This window comes from Scyliorhinus torazame, chromosome 3 (genome assembly GCF_047496885.1).
Source record: "Scyliorhinus torazame isolate Kashiwa2021f chromosome 3, sScyTor2.1, whole genome shotgun sequence".
NCBI lineage: Eukaryota > Metazoa > Chordata > Chondrichthyes > Carcharhiniformes > Scyliorhinidae > Scyliorhinus > Scyliorhinus torazame.
Window position 1 is genome coordinate 193,707,111 of NC_092709.1, and position 20,193 is coordinate 193,727,303.

At 44.6% G+C, this 20,193-nt stretch overlaps 1 protein-coding gene and 1 long non-coding RNA gene across 6 annotated transcripts in view; one reads left to right on the forward strand and one right to left on the reverse strand.

Annotated features, from left to right (window-relative positions):
* Positions 1-2,487: 2,487 nt before the first annotated feature.
* Positions 2,488-14,276, forward strand: LOC140408872 (uncharacterized). The gene is made up of 2 exons (XR_011940228.1): positions 2,488-2,582; positions 12,910-14,276. It is a non-coding gene; the product is annotated as an uncharacterized lncRNA (long non-coding RNA).
* A 982-nt stretch (positions 14,277-15,258) lies between these two features.
* guf1 (GTP binding elongation factor GUF1) overlaps positions 15,259-20,193 on the reverse strand; it is a 33,617-nt gene continuing 28,682 nt past the window's right edge. For 3 of the 5 annotated variants that reach the window (XM_072496684.1, XM_072496683.1, XM_072496682.1), the window contains 2 exons: positions 18,065-18,101; positions 15,259-16,015 (listed from right to left, as the gene is read on the reverse strand). In XM_072496684.1, the coding sequence (XP_072352785.1) occupies positions 15,878-16,015; positions 18,065-18,101 (175 nt within the window). In that variant the 3' untranslated portion in view covers positions 15,259-15,877. The other 2 variants (XM_072496687.1, XM_072496686.1) reach the window with 2 other exon arrangements.

Below are 20,193 nucleotides of genomic sequence, written 5' to 3' on the forward strand. Positions count from 1 at the left end.
GCTGCAGAGGGGGAGCTGGATGCTAAAAAAAACACTGAAAAACTCTTGAAAGCTGTCGGGCTTGCTGGGGGATGGCTGCCCAGGCTGGGGGCAGGAACGGGTTGTGACTTTCTCCCAAGTCCATGGACTAGGGATGTCCTCGCAGGATCAGGATGGTCTGTCTTTTAAATGAAATAGAACATAGAACATTACAGCGCAGTACAGGCCCTTCGGCCCTCGATGTTGCGCCGACCTGTGAAACCACTCTATAGCGCATCTACACTATTCCCTTATCGTCCATATGTCCAAATGAAAATGAAAATCGCTTATTGTCACAAGTGGTCTTCAAATGAAGTTACTGTGAAAAGCCCCTTGTCGCCACATTTCGGCGCCTGTTCGGGGAGGCTAGTATGGGAAAAACGCACCCCTGTCTACATACAGGGCTGCCCACACTGCTGAGTGCTGCCTATGTCATTTAAATGCTCAGAAAGCCTCTGGTCATCTGGGAACCCATCGAGGTCGCCCCTCTGGAGACCCTTATACCCCAGCTGTATCTTCAAAGGCCAAGCTGAATCAGGAGCCCACCAGGCATTGACACTCCTCAGAAGCCCTGCCCCACTGCAGAGGAAGCAGGGGATCAACACAGCTCACCTCAACCAGAGGACATCTGCACCGTAGCTGACGGAATCCTCCCTGGTTCTCAGCCCCTCTCAGGGCAGAGGCCCCATCGAGAGCTCCATCCCTCCGGTCATCAGTTGTCTCCTCTGGTGAGGCTGGCAGCACTGACTGCCTCTGCCACCACCTCCCAGGTGTTCAGGAGGGCAGGCTTGAGTCTGCCGCCCACTGCGGGAAAGAGGGTGTCCTTCTGCTGCACACTGGCAGTGAGCTTTGAGTCCACCTCGGACTCCCGCTCTCGGAGGGTGGGAGGGGGGGGTTGGGTAGAGGTCTTCTCCTAAAAACAGCTCCAGCAGCTGGGCTCTTTGGCACTAATGTTATCCCCAGCGGGCTGGGAATTGTTCGGAATTCATGCTGGCATAGTTCTAGCCCACTTGTATGTCTGTAAACACTTAACGAATAGCGTCCCCATTGGGAACGCGAACCGCATACAATTCAGTCCCAACGGCAACACTTTAGTCTCCCGAAAGGAGAATCCTGTCCCAGATGTGATGATCACACGAGTGGCTGGCAAGCCATTGTAGGCCCTGGGTGATCAGGGGCATGGCTGGACTATGTCCTGACACTTCCTCCTCGCAACCAGGCAGTGCCAGGTTGGCACTGACAAGGGGCATGTCCTGAAGAGGGGTCTGAAGGGGATGGGGCCTTTGGTGACCCTGTAGCGGGGTGCCATTCACCTTTGGGGGTTTCGCTGGTACCAGCGATTTGTAGGGGGGGTGCTGAAACCAGTGGCTGGGGATGTTCTGTAGGGTTGTCTTAAGATCAGGACCTCCTTTAAAAATAGTGCCCTGATCTCTGATGTCTTTAGGTTTTTGTCTCCCAAAGACAGCAAGACTTGCAACAGGGGTCTGAAATGGTTTCTCTTTTCAAAAAATCTCTTGTGTATCCATGTGTTTACTAACTTATTTAAAAATGGCTTTTGATCTGTGATGGGCTTTGCTTAATTGGAGCCAGTAAAAGTATCAATTAGAGTTAAAGTGTTTCCTCTTATTGTTCAAGAATTGTTTAACTGTTAACTGTAAGCTATTTACTATGATATTAATATGTTTAATCCTTCATGAAGTAAAAATCTTGTTTTAATACAAAAGGCACCCATTGGTTAGTGGAATCACTCCTGGAACGAAGTATCTTTTCCTCACAGTTTTATACATTTTTTTAAAGTGCTTGGGATTCCTGTCCAGTATCTTAACAGTCGGGATCTGGTTTCAGGACCTTAAACATAATTATTTTGCTATCTTGTTCTTCTATGATTTTCATTTCTCTCTTCCTCTCCCCTTCTATTTTTACTATCTTTTTCTCCACTAACTACTTATCAAAACCATTAATATTTTGTGATCTAAAACAATGACAAGCTTAAGATTTGAAAATAATTGGTCACAATTTGATATAAAATATTAATAAGTAAGAATTGGTTGGCAGAATTCCAAGTTGTTCCATAAAATTCGATACGAAGCTTTTAAGATGCATTTCAAACACAGATAGTATGTGTACCAAGTATGAATTATAAAAAATAAATTGATCATTAAGAATGCAAAATCATTTTAAGATTAGATTTAGTGTTTAATTTTAATGGCAATTTTTTTCTTTCTATTCATGATCTATATTTCTAAATGAGTTCAAAGTCCATTAGCAATTGAGGAGACAAATGTTATTTCCCCATTATCATCTATTTAAATAATGAACAAGGTTACTGTCCTACCATATTATAACATTATTGTTCCAGTAATGGTATTTCTTTCACTCAATGTTACATTAACACATCAAGTTTTTACTTGAAATGGCTCTGCTCAAGACAACATCACCGTTACAGCATTCAATTTTATATTTTCCATTAGGCTTGAATCCAACCCGGGTGGATGGCATAAAATATGGCTCATTTATGCATGGCAGCAAGATAAATTTCACACTCCTTTGTATGAATGTGAAAGGTAAGCAGTAAAAAAAATCCTAACATATAACTTGTGATAGTGGAACATTATTAGCGTAAAGGGCCAGGGGTATCAAAGACTGAGTTGGGCAAAGTGTCCGATCACTAAAAATGGGATTAGTGCTATTGCTTTTGTGGAGGATAAAAACCAATAGTCTTGTTTGGCCCCTCCATGTTGTATTGTTTATTTGATTCTATACATTGCGCGCTACATTATTTAACAACAATTAATGATAATAGTTTAGTTTTATTCTAATTACCAATAGCTAACAGTCACCTAAATCAAGAACATTTAAAACAAAACAGTAATTTATTTGGAATAAATGTCTTGATGTTAGTTACATTTAATCTAGTAACAGTATATATTGCATTCAGTAACCACAATAACATATGGGTTTAGCAAGCATAAGCTCACAATTTACATTTAAAACACTACTGGTGAATCTCTAAAGTTAAGGCTGTGTGTGCAATGATAATGTCAGTCTGACATCATTCAGTGCCTCCTCAGCATCTGCAAACACTACCCTCCTTTGGTGTTAGCTCCCGGATCTGTCTCTGGTCAATATTCTTTCTTCCCCATCTGGTGTGTAATTCTTCCACTGGCTGTGACACTACTTCAGCACTTAGAAAGTTATGATTTAGAATTACATTATAACACCCCTAGTCCTAAAAGAAATCTTGTGAGACTTGTAACTTAGATTCACTCCTTTCCAACTTGCCAAGACCTTTTTGAGACTGTTAACAAGGCCTCACTTTGTTATGACCATGGAAACCAATGTAGACTATTCAACATGTCAAGCCTGTTGTACCATTCGATGAGATCATGGAAGGTCTGTCTCTCTGTCTCCTATCGGACTCCCGAACCCTTAATATCCTTGGCTCGCAAACATTTATTGGGCTCAGATTAAAGATTATTAATTGAGCTATTACTTTTTATCATTGCATGTATGAATAAGTGTTTCCTAATCTCTGTCTTGAGAGCTTGGTCCACATGCCCCCTTGACTTGGACTATCCTCTCCCTGTGGAAAATGTTTCTCTTTAACACCCTTATCAATTCCATTCACAATCCTGAAAAAGTCAATCGAGTCACCTGTTAATTAATCTTCTTTAATTTCAGGGAACATAACCCTAATTTATGTCATGTCTCCTCATAATCTAACCCTTGGAGCCCTGATAACATTCTGGTCAAGTTGTGCCAGACTCCTTACACGGTCCGGTGCCCAGACTGTGCACAATATTCCAGTTGCAGTCTAATTATTATTTTGTACAGCTGTGTCAAAACTTTCCACTGTCCTTTATATTCAAGCCCTCTAGTAATGGACACTCGCATTCCATTAACCTTTCAGGCTATTCATAGTCTTCATTTAAATGATAATACTTAGATTTGATGTTTTGGGGTCTAAATTGAATATTTATCAACATTAAAATTGACCCATCACAGATTTGCATACTCTTATCAATTTGTTTTGTCATTTTTGGCATTGGTGAACTTGGCTATATGGCTTTCTATTGCATTATCTAAGACATTCATAAATATATTGAATAATTGAGGCTACATCACAGACCCACATCAAATACATACCCATTATCCCATTCTGTCTTCTACCACTTAACCAATCTCCTAACTAGATCAATAATTTCACAAGCTTTCCGTAACCTATTAAAGTCTGTGTGATACATTTAGCATGCTAAACAGGAAATTATGTTGAGATGCTTCAATGTACAAATCCATCAGCTGCAACAATGCTGTTCTTTGCTTTTATTAAAAGATATTTGATTCCAAAATACACTTTTTGTTTGATCAATATCATCTGCTCATGTCAAGAACTACCCGTACTGAACACTGCAAGTATAAAAATAAACTAACCGTCAGCTTTGAAACACCACAGCTTCTCAACACAATATTACAGCATAGAACAATAATAATTTGGTTGTCTCTCTCAAAGACACTGGAGTAATAATTATTATGGGAAAGGTTTAAGCTCCATTGATAGAGGAGCACACTTTCCAGCATATGGGGTGTTGTGAGAATAGGGTGTCGCCAAAAGCAACCAAACCAAAGACAACTATCTAAAGGTTATTTTAAAAGCACAAGGCCCAAGAAATTGGCCTGGATTTTGCAGGCAGCAGTGAAGGGACAGTGGTCACTGCTGACCTGAAGAAAAGCTGGTGACTAAAGTTTTGCAACCCTAGGGCTCGGACTTCCTCTATTCAAACGTCAGTTTGGTTTCTGCGTTTTCACAAGCAGATCGATGGCATCCATCACAGCATATTCGAGGGTGGTGGTGGGTAGAATCCAGCAGATGGTCTTCCAGCTGCCAATCCGCCCACCTCCAACCTATCTGATATTTTACCGAGGGTGGGGGTGAACCACCAACCCTCGGACAAATAGAGGGTCTTAAAAGGCCAGTTAAGGGCCTCATCTTGTCCTACCATTATTTTACCTGCAGTGGGGGATGGTCCATACCTTGCAGGAAGCCCAGCAGCTTTAGCTCATGGACTGGTGTTGTGCAAACAGAGGTGGCAGATGAAGGATTGGGGGTCGACTTCCTTTCTGGGAACTCTGGACCCTTCAGAGGCACCCCCCCATACTCTCTCCAAGTCATACTTCCACCTTTATCCTGCCCCTCTTGTCTCTTAAACCTGCCATCAGAACCATTGCCCTCCTCACCCCTTCATTGAGACCCCGGATGTACTTAGGCTTTTTGATGTGGTCGGGCTGCCAGTAGCCTCAGTAGTGGTCACTGGCTGGTGCTGCTGAGACTACAATTACAGAGCTACTGGTCATCCAAAAGACTAGCAGCTCTCTCAGGCGAAACATCCTCCTGAAATATAGATGGAAGTCTTCCTTTAAAGCCCTTAACATTGGTCCCAACATTAAATTGCCGTGGGCAGTGTTTGACTCCTTCCTTTGATTTCCCTTTGTTCCCATTTATTTTATTTTAATTTTTATTGATTAATTGATTCAAGTCGAGCGGAGGAAGTACAGAATTCAAATTTGAAATAGCTGGACAACTGGAAAACTCTGTCCCCAAGTTTTGAATTTGGGAAAGGAAATTCCAGACTTTCTGACACCCAGCAGATTGGAGGGATTCGGTTTGATTGGTTGGCTGACGCCCAATGGCTTGGCCAGGGACAGTGCTTTGCCTGGAAACAGATAGAAGTCTTACACCAGGTTAAAGTCCAACAGGTTTGTTTCAAATCACTAGCTTTCAGAGCACAGCTCCTTCCTCAGGTGAATGAAGAGGTGGGTTCCAGAAACATATGTATACACAAAGTCAATGATGTAAGACAATATTTTTAATGCGAGTCTATGCAGGTAATTAAGTCTTTGTAGGTCCAGATGGATAAGCTGTGATTATTCCTCTCTCCAGTTGCTCCGTCTGGACCTGTAAAGACTTAATTACCTGCAAAGATTCACATTCAAAGTATCGTCTTGCATCATTGACTTTGCCTATATATGTTTCTGGAACCCATCTCTTCATTCACCTGAAGAAGGAGCTGTATTCCAAAAGCTAGTGATTCGAAACAAACCAGTTGGACTTTAACCTGGTGTTGTAAGACTTCTTACTGTGCTTACCCCAGTCCAACGCCAGCATCTCTACATCATGGAAACAGATAGCGATTGGTTCTTGCCAGATGTTTTTTCTGGAGAGAACCCAACAGGAGACCCTGAAGTAAGAAGTGGTGTTTTCTCCCTCTCTTGAGTGTTGGCTGCCTGCTGTCTCTGCAAGTTTATAACAAAGATCATTACAAGCTGAAGGAAAATATAACATCCAACTGAAGGTCTAAACTGGAGAAAGGAACTCACTGGAAGAACTGAAGTCAAAGATCCCTCCGTGTTTGTGTGTGCGCGCGTATAGAGTGGGCAAGCTGGAAAAGCGGGGGGGGGGGGGGGGCGGTTATGAATTACACAGTAGTTAACCAGTTTATTGTTGCATATTTAATATTAATTACTGCTAAATAAAAGGTTCATTGTGTTAAAAGTTAAAAACCTTGTGGCTGTACTTAATCAGGATCAAACCAAAGACATCAAATACTTAAGTAAATTTAAGTTCACCTGTGTTACAACCCCGGGTCAAGTGGGGCTGGAATTGACTGTGCAACAGCCCAGGATGCAAGGACAGCGGTCATCGGGACCATGGTTGCTGTGAAAATTACTGTTACTTTTTAAACATTTTTCAGGGAATATTGTGTTATTCTGTAAAGAAAACTGCATGTCTGTATGTGTAAATTATTAAATAAGCTGGGACAAAGTTGCTAAAGACAGGGGTCTGGATTCTCCGCAGCCCTGTGCTGAAATTGCGTTTGGCGCAGGCGCGGAGAATCCACTTGTACGACAGGATCAGGCCCTGCGACTCTCCCGTGATTCTCTGGTCCCTAGAGAATCGCTCGGGCACGATTTACACAGAGTGGCAGGGGGGCCATTGCCAAAGGCCCTCCCAGCAATACTCAGGTCCCGACTGGTCGAATTCCCGATGGTGTGGTTCAAACCACGTCTGGCCGGTCGGGACTCTCGCGCGGCTGCGGACTCAGTCCTGGTGGGGTCATCAAGTACCGGGGGGGACCTTATGGGCAGCCGCGGCGGCGATCGAGCATGTGAGATGTAGCGGTGCAAGGCCGATCATTGGGACCTTCTTTCCTCGTCCAGGTCCACCGGCTGAGTCCGCCATTGTGTTCGGCGTGGCCGCTTGAGGCCGCCGCCGTGCGCGGACTCGGAACCGGAAGTGCGGGTGCCCATTTCCGCAGCTGAAGCTGCGAGAAGCACTCCGGGGCCCTGCCAGCCCCCTGCAGGTTGATGAATATCTGTTAATATTTTTAAGGAATCTCCAGAGTAAAACACCAGCGTATATATGTTGACGTAGGAACATAGCCCCATTTTTGGAGAATCCAGCCCTGGTTGTCTGGGAGGTTTAAGACATAAAAGGATACAGGTTAATACATTTGCGATGAGATATTATGTGAAGAGGATCAGCTATTTCTGATAGGTAAAAGGGTCATTGCTTTAGCCATTTTGATGTAAAGACTAAAGCCCAGTTTGAAATCCATTTTAAAATGGATTTCAACATAAGACTTCAAGCATAATCTTAGATTACAAAACACATAGCTTGCAGTAACAAAAGCACAGAATTTGAAACATTCACAGGCGAGCTAGAAACAAATGCAACATTTCTACTAAAAAGTTAAATTGGCATTATAAACTGTCCATTGTTCTAATGAACAGAATCGCAGAAGTTGAAAGTAGTTTCATTAAAAGTATTAAACTGTACCACAATCTGATCAAGGTCAAAATAAGCACTATGACAACATGAATCCACCATTGTTCAGAATATGAATAGTATAGTAGTCAGCAGAAAAACAAGTAGAAACCAGAGCTGATTAAAAGTATAAGTCACATTCCAACACACGACAATCATCTAAAAAGCAACATATCTACAGCTATGTTGCATATTTATGATTGACAACTGACCATCCAACCAAATGCATTTGAGATTTATCTAAGCCAATTAGCACATTGCAGGGGTAGGGACAGATGGAGTCAGTCTGATAACATTTTCCTTAAACATAGAGGTCCGGGCAGCCATCTTCCATTCTGGGATCACTCTATACTATTTACCTAACTACTTGCTATTCTTATTTTGTATTTTAATTTTTCCACTCTAACTCTTTTTTTTAATAAACAATTTTATTGAGGTATTTTTGGCATTGTAAACAGTTACAGTGTACAGTAATGTGCAAATATCACCACAAAGCAGAAAAGACCACTCCTCTCTCATAAATAGTACCTGCCTATTTATCCCTCCTATTCTACTCTAATCTACCCCCCCCCCCCTTCTCAGGGCAATTGCCAGCGGCTCTATGGCCAGTGCAAACAGCAACGGGGAGAGTGGGCATCCCTGTCTGGTCCCCCGGTGTAGTCTAAAGTACTCTGATGTTGTCCTATTCGTCCTCACGCTAGCTTTTGGGGCCTGGTACAATAGTCTAACCCAGTCAACAAAGCCCTCCCCGAACCCAAACTGTCCGAGTATCTCCCACAAATAGTCCCGCTCCACCCGGTCAAAGGCCTTCTCGGCATCCATTGCTACCACTGCCTCTACCTCTCTGCCCTCCGGGGGCATCATGATCGCATTGAGTAGTCTTCTTAAGTTGGCTACCAGCTGTCTGCCTTTCACAAACCCTGTTTGATCTTTCCCGACCACCTCCGGGACACAGTCCTCAATTCTAAGTGCCAAGACCTTAGCCAGGAGCTTGGCGTCGACGTTGATCAGGGAGATTGGTCTACATGACCCACACGCTTCCGGGTTTTTATCCCATTTTAATATCAGCGAAATGGCAGCCTGTGACATTGTCAGGGATAGCGTCCCTCTGTCCCTCGCCTCGTTAAATACCCCCACTATCTCTGAGAACTTTTTGTACAACTCCACTGGGTATCCATCCGGCCCCGGGGATTTACCCGACTGCATGGCCTTCAAGCCTCCCAGTACTTCCTCAGCTCTGATCGGGGCCCCCAGTCCGTCTACCGGCCCCCTACCCACTTTTGGGAACGCCAGCCGGTCTAAGAAATGCTTCAGCTCCTCCGGCTCTTCAGGGGGTTCCGAGGTATTGAACTTGCTGTAAAACCCCCGAAACAGGTCATCCACTCTGTTCCCCATACCGTCTACTACCCTGCCTATTTCTTTGGCCGCCTCCTTCCTCCTGAGTTGCTGCACAAGCATTCTACTAGCTTTCTCCCAATGCTCATAGACCACACGCTTTACCTTCCTCAGTTGTTCCACTGCCCTGCTCGTGGACAACACTCCCAGCTCGGCCTGCAGTCTCGGTCTATCTCTAAGTAGGTCCTCCCTTGGGGCCTCTGTGTATTCCCTATCTGTCCAGTGGATCTCCTTGACCAGTCTGTCCATCTCCGCTCTGTCCATTCTATCTCTGTGTGCCCGAATTGAAATCAGCTCCCCCCCTTACCACCGCCTTCAGCGCCTCCCACAGGGTCGCTGCTGAGACTTCCTCGGTGTCATTAACCTGCAGGTAGTCCTGCATGCACTTGCGCAGTCTCTCGCACACCTCCTCCTCCGCTAGCAATCCTACGCCCAACCTCCATTGCAGGCGCTGGTAGCTCCCTTTGCAGACCTGCAGATCAACCCAGTGTGGGGCACGATCCGAGAATGGTAATCGCCGAGTACTCCGTATTTTTTACCCTGCCTACACAATCCCTGCTCGTGATGAAAAAATCGATTCTAGAGTATATTTTATGAACGTGCGAGTAGAATGAATATTCCCTTCCCGTTGGCCGTCTGGTTCTCCATGCGTCTGGCTCTCCATGGGTCTACCCCCATCTGCTCCATGAACCCCCTCAGTTCCCTTGCCATCGCTGGGAGCCTACCCGTTCTGGAGCATGACCTGTCTAGTCCGGGGTCGAGGACCGTGTTGAAGTCCCCACCCATGATCAGCTTGCGTGAATCGAAGTCTGGGATTTTCCCCAGCACCCTTTCAATGAAGTCAGCGTCATCCCAATTTGGAGCATATACATTCACCAGGACTACCCTCACCCCCCCAAGCGTACCACGGACCATAACAAATCTACCAGCTCCGTCTGCAATTGTGCCCTCTGTCTCAAATTGAACCTGTTTATTGATCATGATTGCCACCTCCCTGGACTTCGAGTCCAAGCCCGAGTGGAAGACTTGGCTAACCCAGCCCTTGCTTAGTCTGGTCTGGTCAGTCACTTTCAGATGTGTCGCCTGCAGCATGATTACGTCCGCCTTTAGAGTCCGCAAATGCGCGAACACACGCGCCCTCTTGACTGGCCCGTTCAGTCCCCTGACATTCCAGGTGATCAGCCTGGTTGGAGGGCACCTGCTCCCCCCTTGCCGATCTGCCATCCCTCTTCTTGGGCCCGTCCCCAACCCATGTGCCGCGCCCCTCCCAGTTTGCCTCCTGGCAGCTCCCACCCTCGACCTCCACTCTGTTACCTACTTTAGATCCCTCCCATGTCAGCAAAATAACTCTTCCCCCCACCCCCAGCAACAACACCCCTCTGTAACCCGACCGCTGCCATGTACTGGCTGTATGCATACACACCACCCGACTCCCTTGACTAGCTAGCTTCCCGCTAGCCCGGTGACTGATCCCTCCGGCGCCCACTTGTCTCGCTCCCATTGTTCCCCCCACCCATCCACACCCATCCCCCGATGTGTCTTGCCCGAGCAGTCTCCCTGCAGTAAGGGAGCTCAAACAAAAACAAAGACCCGAGACTGCTCCAGCTGTAATGCTGTTCCAGTTGTGTAAACAGATGAGTGATACCAATCACCCCTTTCTGCGCATTAATAATAAAAACATACAGCAACACAGTACCCGCGTCACCCCCCTATATCCAATACCTTTAACCCCCATTGCTTCCCGGCCACATTTCTGTTACGTTGGAAGCTACAAAGTGAGAAAAACACAAAGAAAAAGCAAAAAGACAACCCAAGAGAGAGAGGGGGCACCCATCCCCCCCTTGCCCATTGTAGCCATAGGCAGCGAAAACGGAACAAAGCAACTACAAAGCACCTGTGAAGCAACAAAAAATATAAAGTCAGTTCAAGAAAACTAGAAGTCCCACAGACAATAGTACACCGACTCTGACTTTGGTCCATGGGCCCTCAGTTCGGCACCAGTCCCTGATCCTTTGCGAACTCCATCGCTTCATCGGGGTCCATAAAGTAGTAATGCTGGCTCTGGTGCATGACCCAAAGCCGCACCGGGAAAAGCAGACCGAACTTCACGTGCTTTTTGAACAAAATCTCTTTAATTCTTTTAAAGGCTTCTCGCCGCCTGGCCACCTCCTGACTTAGGTCTTGATAGATGCGCAGGGCATTGTTGTTCCATGTACAGCTCTTTGCCCACTGAAGGACCCGCTCCTTGTCTGTGAACCTGACCACCTCTGGTCCGGGGGGGGGGGGGGGGGGGGGGCGGTCACCGCTGCCTCACCTGCACCGTGTGCCCAGTCCAGCTCGTGGTCGGGAAAGGAGTTAGCCCCCATCAGCTGCTGCAACAGGTATGCCACAAACGTCGTGGCGTCCGCTCCTTCGGCCCCCTCTGGGAGGCCAACAATTCTCAAATTTTGGCTGCTGGCTCTGTCTTCCAGGTCTTCAATTCTGTCAGGCAACCTTCTCTGACGCTCTTTCAACCCATCTATCTCTATTGCAGCGATCGTTTGTGTGTCCGCCTGTTCCTCCACTACTTGCTTCAGCTCCTTGACCTTTTTGTCCTGGGCCTCTAGCCTTTGGTTCACTTGCTCCACCGCTTTCTGCAGCGGTTCTAAGTTATCCCGCTTCATATCTTCAAAACTTCCTTTTATGACCTGCAGCATATTGTCCAGCGCTGCTTGGATCGTCTGGTCCGCGGTACGGTCAGCCATCTTTAGTCCCGGGTCAGCTCCCACACCACTTTGTCTCTGCCCCTTCTTTTCCTGTTTTTGCTGCTTTCTGCTCTTCTTTGTTTCCATACAGCTCCGCTCACTTCAATCAGCAACTTTGTGGCTGTCTTTTCTAGCGCTCAATAGTTCCGAAAAGTCGGGAAACCAGGTCCAAAAAGCCAGCCGGAGCGAGAGCCACCGAATGTGCGACTCACTCCCTCATAGCCACCACCGGAAGTCTCTCCACTCTAACTCTTCAAGTCTGCACAAACTATTTTTGCTTTGAGCAAGAAACCATTACTGTATTTTGAAAGTTAAAATCTGTTTGTAAACTACTAAGTCGATTATATCTCTTAAAGTCTTCTGCTGGCAGGGCTTTATTGAGAACTTTTGATTTGTAACCACAAGATCTCAAAACTCTCAACTATAATCAGTAGAAACAATAAAAGATTTCATTTTGCACCCGAGACGTGTAACTTAAATTTCTACTGAGTTCAAAGTGTACAAGAGACTACACTTAAACCGCATGGCAGATTTCAACATTATGGTGGATTTAAGGTACAGATAAATAGGTTAGATATAATATTTAGATTTTTAGATAAGTTCAATTTGTTTGAGGACAATAGAATCACAGGTGAAAGGGAAAAAGGGATATTTAAGGAGAGAAGTTGAGGATTTTGGTGTGGGGAAGACCCCGAGAGAAACAGATATGGGCTGGGAGAACGAGCACTTTAAATCAGCCATCCCGTTAAGCTAGGAAAGTGTTGGACTGCCAAAAGCAGTCTTGTATCTGAAGGCTTCTAGGGTTTCCACAAAAGAGAGGAAATGAGTTTGAGAGGTCATGTGGCATGCTTAATTAAAGTGTAAAGAGACGTCCAGTGATCGTATACATTTCTATAATACATGAATGTCTGTATTTATTTTATTTTCCAGAGTAAAAGGAGCTTAAGCTTTACTGCATCGAAGATATTGAACTCAACGTTATGGGACAAAGCGGAATTCGGCTATTTGATTTGATTTGATTTATTGTCACATGTATCGAAGTACAGTGAAAAGTATTTTGCTGCGGCCGAGGAACGTACACCGTACGTACATAGTAGAATAATCAACAGTGAACATTGACAATGGTACATCGACAAAACAATGATTAGTTACAGTGCGGAACAAGGTGCCAAACAAAGCAAATACATGAGCAAGAGCAGCATAGTGCGTCGTGAATAGTGTCCTTACAGGGAACAGATCAGTCCGAGGGGAAGTCGTTCAGGAGTCTTGTAGCTGTGGGGAAGCTGTTCCTGTGTCTGGATGTGTGAGTCTTCAGACTTCTTTACCTTCTGCCTGATGGAAGGATCTGGAAGAAGGCAATACCTGGGTGGGAGGGGTCTCTGATAATGCTGTCTGCCTTCCTGAGGCAGCGAGAGGTGTACTCAGAATCAATGTGGGGGTGGCAAGTTTGTGTGATGTGCTGGGCTGACTTCACCAGTCTGCAGTTTCTTGCGATCTTGGACTGAGCAGTTGCCATACCAGGCTGTGATGCAGCCGGATAGGATGCTCTCTAACGCACATCTGAAGAAGTTTGAGAGAGTCGATGCAGACATGCCAAATTTCTTTAGCTTCCGCAGGAAGTAGAGATGTTGTTGGGCTTTCTTGACTGTTGCATCAACGTGAGTGGACCAGGACAGACTGTTGGTGATGGTGACCCCCAGGAACTTAAAGCTATCGACCATCTCTACTTCAGAGCCATTGACGCAGACGGGAGTGTGTGTCGTGCTGCACTTCCTGAAGTCGATGATCAGTTCCTTGGTCTTTCCAACATTTAGAGAGGTTGTGTACAGTACACCATGCAACCAAGTGATTTATCTCCCTCCTGTAGTCTGATTCGTCGTTGTTTGAGATGCGGCCCACCAGTTGTATCATCTGCAAACTTATAGATTGAGTTGGAGTTAAATCTTGCCACAGTCATGGGTGTATAGGGAGTACAGTAGAGGATTGAGTGTGGAGAACTATTGTGGAGGAGGTGCTGTTGCCTATCCTGACAGATTGCGGTCTGTGGGGGAGGAAGTCCAGGATCCAGCTGCAGAGAGGGGTCCAAGATTGGGGAGTTTGGGTATTAGTCTGGTTGGGAGAATGGTGTTGAAGGCAGAGCAGTAGTCTATGAACAGCAGTCTTACATAGGTGTCCTGTTGTCGAGGTGTTTGAGTGTTGATTACTGGGCCAGTGAGATAGCATCTGTTGTGGACCGGTTGCGGTGATAGGCAAACTGCAGTGGATCGAGACTGTCTGGGAGGCTGGCAGTGATCCGTCTCATGACTAGCCACTCAAAGCATTCCTGATAACAGACATTAGGGCCACCGGTCGATAGTCGTTAAGACAGGCTACGTTGTTCTTCTTTGGTACTGGTATTATGGTGGCCTTCTTGAAGAAGGTGGGGACCTGAGTGGAGGAGTGAGGTGGCGAAGATATCTATGAATACACTCGCCAGCTGGTCTGCGCAGGCTCTGTATGAAATGAAAATCGCTTATTGTCACAAGTAGGCTTCAATGAAGTTACTGTGAAAAGCCCCTAGTCGCCACATTCTGGTGCCTGTTCGGGGAGGCTGCTACGGGAATTGAACCGTGCTGCTGGCCTGCCTTCAAAGCCAGCGATTTAGCCCTGTGCTAAACAGCCCCTTTGAGTTGGATGATCAGCCGCGATCAGAATGAATGGCAGAGCAGGTTTGGAGGGCTGAATGGCCTCCTCCTGCTTCTATTTTCTATGTTTCTATTATGGACATAGTTTTTACATCTAAAACACTTAGATGTAAAAACTATAACATTTAAGGGCAGCACGGTTGCACAGTTGCTTCACAGCTCCAGGGTCCCAGGTTCGATTCCCGGCTTGAGTCACTGTGTGCGGAGTCGGCACGTTCTCCCCTTGTCTGCGCAGGTTTCCTCCGGGTGCTCCGGTTTCCTCCCACAGTCCAAAGATGTGCAGGTTAGGTGGATTGGCCATGCTAAAGTGCCCTTCGTGCCAAAAAGGTGAGGTGGGTTACTGGGATAGCGTGGGCTTGGGTAGGATGCTCTTTCCAAGGGCCGGTGCAGACTCGATGGGCCAAATGGCCCCCTTCTGCACTGTAAATTCTATGATCTACTTTCCCAAAGCAGAACTCAAGAGAATGTCAGATGGTAGGCCTCGTTCATAATGCTTCAATAGTATCCTATGAAGGTCAAAGTCAACATCTGGCATTAGTGGATCTTGCAGCTGATGCTGTGTTCAAGAAGGGAGAAATAAAACAGGCAACAGCACTTCTCCTGTTTACTGGAAAACTACCCAGTTTACTTGGTCTAGCTGAACATCATTGAGAACAGTTGACTATGCAGATACACAGAGTAGATTTCAGATTCAACAGAATTTCAGTACAGGTTACAATTGTTTATTGAAACTATACATCACAATTTGAATTTAATTAATTTGAAAGCTATATTATAGCAAAAATGCATATTTTTGAAAAAGTAATCCTCAGGTAATTAAGATTGAATTGTACAACATAACTTTTATTGTATTGGTTTTGTGGACAATGATTTAAAATCATTCACTGAGCCCAAGAGCCATTAACATTAGAGGCTTCCAGTAATGAGTCAAAACAAGAGCTTGCATTGCAAGTAAGTAAATGCATAACCCCAAGGGGATTCATTTCCAGTTACTGGCCACAGATCGTGATCATGGAGACTGTATTGTTCGAGAAATGTCACACAATGATAATACTCGCATTTACGCATACCATAACACGTCAAATATTCCTAAATTGTATTTCTTTTGAAGAGTGTGAAAGATGATATTAGCTTCCTACACCAGTGACATCTTATGTACAGCAATGAGATAAATGATCAGATTAAACTAGAAAGAATGGATTTTCTATTTTACTCTATTTGTCTTTTTGTCTCTTAAGTACATTTATGAAGGCATCCTTTGGTACTTCCACGTTGCCAATTTTCCTCATTCTTCTCTTTCCTTCAGCTTGCCTCTTCAGAAGCTTCATTTTACGGGTTATGTCCCCACCGTACTGAAAATAATAAAATAAGCTTTGAACCATATCCGCAAACAAGTGGGGGTAGCATATCCATTCCTATTTGTCTTCTTTATGTGATTTTGTTAGAAATTAAGCAGGGCAATCATTCACCATTGTGCCTGTTCTCAGACCAGCTGCTTGAAACAATTAAAACAAAGTTAACAAGGGAGGATGAAGAGACATCAACAACTGTGCAAAGACCTATGATATTTATGAAATGTCACAGTTATAATACTTGCATTTACATATGTACAATGTCAAAATATTCCTAAAGTGTATTTCTTTTAAAGTGTAGTGACTGATGATATTAGCTTTCAATTTAAACTTTAACGATGGAATGTTATTGTTCCGTTATAAGTTGCAAGAAATTTAAAATACAGAAATGGTAGTGAAAAGTTGGAATCAAAGACATCAACATTTCCAACTCTAGTTTACCTTCATAAATACCCATATTTTGATAAATCTGCCACAATCGGGCTTACTTGAACAGCATCTTACATTTATAGATCATCTTTTACAAGGTAGAAGTAGTTTTAAATGCACTTGAGCATAAATGCTATTCATATCTTTAGGCTAAGAGAATATTTCCATCTAAATATATCTTTAAGAGAAAAATATCCTTCCAATTAATCACCTGTGATTCAAATACCTTTGAAATGCAAATCAACCCCAAAATAATAGAATTGCTTATGCCCAATTCATTAGTCCTTCAACTGAAGCCAGATAGGTTGGCCAGAAATGAGTAAAACAGCACAAGTGTTCCCCTTGTGGATTTTTACATGAACTACAGTCAAACAAATTTCCAGGAGACAAATAGTTATAATTTTAAAAAAATGTAAATACAGCATAACTTTATTCTTTTACTGCCAAGTCATTTCTATCATTCAATGCCATTTTCTTTTAAACTGTTAGCCAAACATTAACAAACGTTATCTAAATTCTAAAAACAGATAAATTACCGATTAAAGAAGTATACCATATCTGGCGTTGCCTTTGCACTGTAATACACTAACAATCTAGATGCTTTGACAGGTTAGCAATCCTGTGCAAATTACTGTTTGGTCTGCAATACCAAAAATACAATTTTCTTTGGTTTGCCAGGGTCAGAACTTTCACTGTGGGCTTCTGAATCCCGCTGCAAGGCTGAAAGGGTCAGAAGCCCACACCCTGTGGGTAAGTCATTTAATGTGATTTTTCCCAGGACAGCCATTCCATGGATAAGGGTATAGCTCACAGTCCAATTAAGGAAAGCAGATTGGTTTTTGAAGCTGGAGGGCCAGAGGTCCTTCAGCTTGAAAGGAGCAACCAACTGGCTGCAATTAAGGTAAATAAGGGAGATGGTACTTAAAAATGGAGGCACCCTCTCTCCAAATACGTAAATTTAAATTAAAATAATGGCTTTTGCAGCCAGGCCACCACTTTTGGGTGATGAAAAGGATGGAACAATTTATCTCTGCAGCCCTTAGTGTTGGGTGGGATTACTGGGTTATGGGGATAGGGTGGAGGTGTGGACCTTGGGTAGGGTGCTCTTTCCAAGAGCCGGTGCAGACTCGATGGGCCGAATGGCCTCCTTCTGCACTGTAAATTCTATGAAATCTCAAAATACTAACAACTAGAAGTCTAACGAGGTTCCTTATAGTCTGAACAACAAAGAAAAAATTGAGGTCATTGTAGCTGTGCCTTGTGATTTGGGCACTTGTTTGCCTAATACAGAGGGATATGTTCATGACATACATTGGTTCATCCTTCGATCACATCATCACAGAATTGGTGTTTCATTATTGCATTCACCTTTATAAACTATAAATGTACTTCAGTGGACGTGAGTTTTGAAGTGTACTTATTAAATTCACTCCTTAAATGTCTTCCTCGAATTCCAGGACATCAACTTTAAACAAGTTCAAATTCAAAATAAGTAGGCTCTAATTTTGAATCTAACTTGACTTTGTATTGGTACCCTGTGTTTGCAACAGATAATCATAAAGACTCATTTTCTTGCTATAGTGGGAAAAAAATGTAGTATTTTGAAAAGGTTGTACTTACACATTTTGCCAATACATTTTTCCTCACTGCTTTAATACTGCAAAGAAAATAATATTATTTAGTACAAATATTCTATGTATAGAAACAGATTGCTTGGTGATTGTGATGAAGGCAAAACTGTCAGTGCTTGCTGTCATTACTCTTTGAAACTGACATCAACTAGTGACATCCGAACAGATGCAGTAAAACGCGGATATCCAGATGTCACTGTCATTATCCCCCCCTTACGGATGTACTGTTCAAGTTCTCAAAAATGGAAATCAATTAGATTCATCAATTATTCAATGTGAATTTGCACTTTTTATGCAATTAATCATGCTGCTAAAAATCCTTGAAAAAGTTACGCCTTGATGAGGTGCACCTATGTTTTTAATGGCGCACTAAACTACTGCTGAACAAATTCACTTGCCCTGAGAAACAAATTTTATATGTGGTATTTCTCAATTCCATGATAAAAATATTAAATAGATTTTAAAATATTTCTTTAAAAGTTTATGGGCGCTATTCTCCCCCCCATGCCGGGTGGGAGAATCGCCGGGGCGCCAAGCGAATCGCGCCACGCCGTCCCGTCCGCCCCCACGCGATTCTCCCACCTCCCGGAAACCAGCGGCGCATGATTTGCACCGGGCCGCTCGGAGAAACGGCGAGCGGGAACGCTGGGGAGGCAGCCTGTGGGGGAGGGAGAGGGGCTCCTTCACCGGGGTGGCCTCCGATGGGGTCTGGCCCGCGATCGCGGCCCACCAATCGGCGGGCCGGCTTCTCTCCCCCCCTCCCCCCCCCGGGGCCTACCTCTCCCCCCCCCCCCCCCGTGGCACCAGAACACCGGCGCCATGTTGGTGAGGGGCCGGCGTGCGTAAGACGTTCCCCACACATGCGCAGGATTGGACTGCCCTAACTGCGCTGCGCGGGTTGGTGCAGCGCCCATCTGGCGCCGCGTAAGGATGCTGGCGTGGCGTGAACCGCTCCAGCGCTGTGCTGGCCCCCTGTGGGGGCCAAAATAGGTCGTGCCCGGGCCCTGTTCGCACCGTCGTGAAACGCAACGGCGTTCATGACAGCACGAACACTTGGCCACCATATCGGAGAATCGCCCCAAATATTTGAGCTTCTACTTCACTTTATGTTGCTTTCTGGAAAATTATAAAATAATAAAACGTCCTGGTTAGTGGGAATTCACCAATGTGCTTGGCTGATTAGCTTGCTTGACAAAATCACTTTTGTAGATGCCAGAGATTCACTGCAGCTGATACCAGAATGAAATTAATGTTGGGAACAATGTTAGATCACTACATCTTGGGCAGCACGGTAGCATTGTGGTTAGCACAATTGCTTCACAGCTCCAGGGTCCCAGGTTCGATTCCCGGTTTGGGTCACTGTCTGTACGGAGTCTGTACGTTCTCCCAGTGTGTGCGTGGGTTTCCTCCTGGGTGCTCCGGTTTCCTGCCACAGTCCAAAGATGTGCGGGTAAAATGGATTGGCCATGCTAAATTGTCCTTAGTGTCCAAAACTGCCCTTAGTGTTGGTTGAGTAGGGTTACTGGGTTATGGGGATAGGGTGTGGGCTTGGGTAGGGTGCTCTTTCCAAGAGCCGGTGCAGACTCGATGGGCTGAATGGCCTCCTTTTGCACTGTAAATTCTGTGAAAAAATTCTATGAATCTTGGTTGCATTTTTCAGTGTTAGTACCCCCATCACTTCACCACTGATTGCAAAATGCAGTAAATACTTGAGAGTCTGTCAAGGATAATTTAAACAACAAACGTTTTGTGATATTTTTGCGAGTGAATGTTGACAGAACCCTGATATTGAGTTAAAAACTGTAGATCACTCCTAGATAGTTCCTCAATTGACAACTGTGCCGCAAAGGTATCCTTAATAAGGCTTGTTATTCTGAGCCAGTGAGAGACCAGATAACATAAGGCTGATTGTGAAGTTCAACCAATACAGGATGAACAGTCATTCATTAGTCATCCAAGACATGATGATTAAGCAATACAAAACAGTAATTGATTTTCTCACAATAGATACAGAAATTGAAATATATTACAATTTCTGTATCTATCGTTAGAAAATCAATTACTGGTTTGTATTGCTTAATCATCATAACCAAAAAGAGAGTAAGGCAAGCCAGAAGG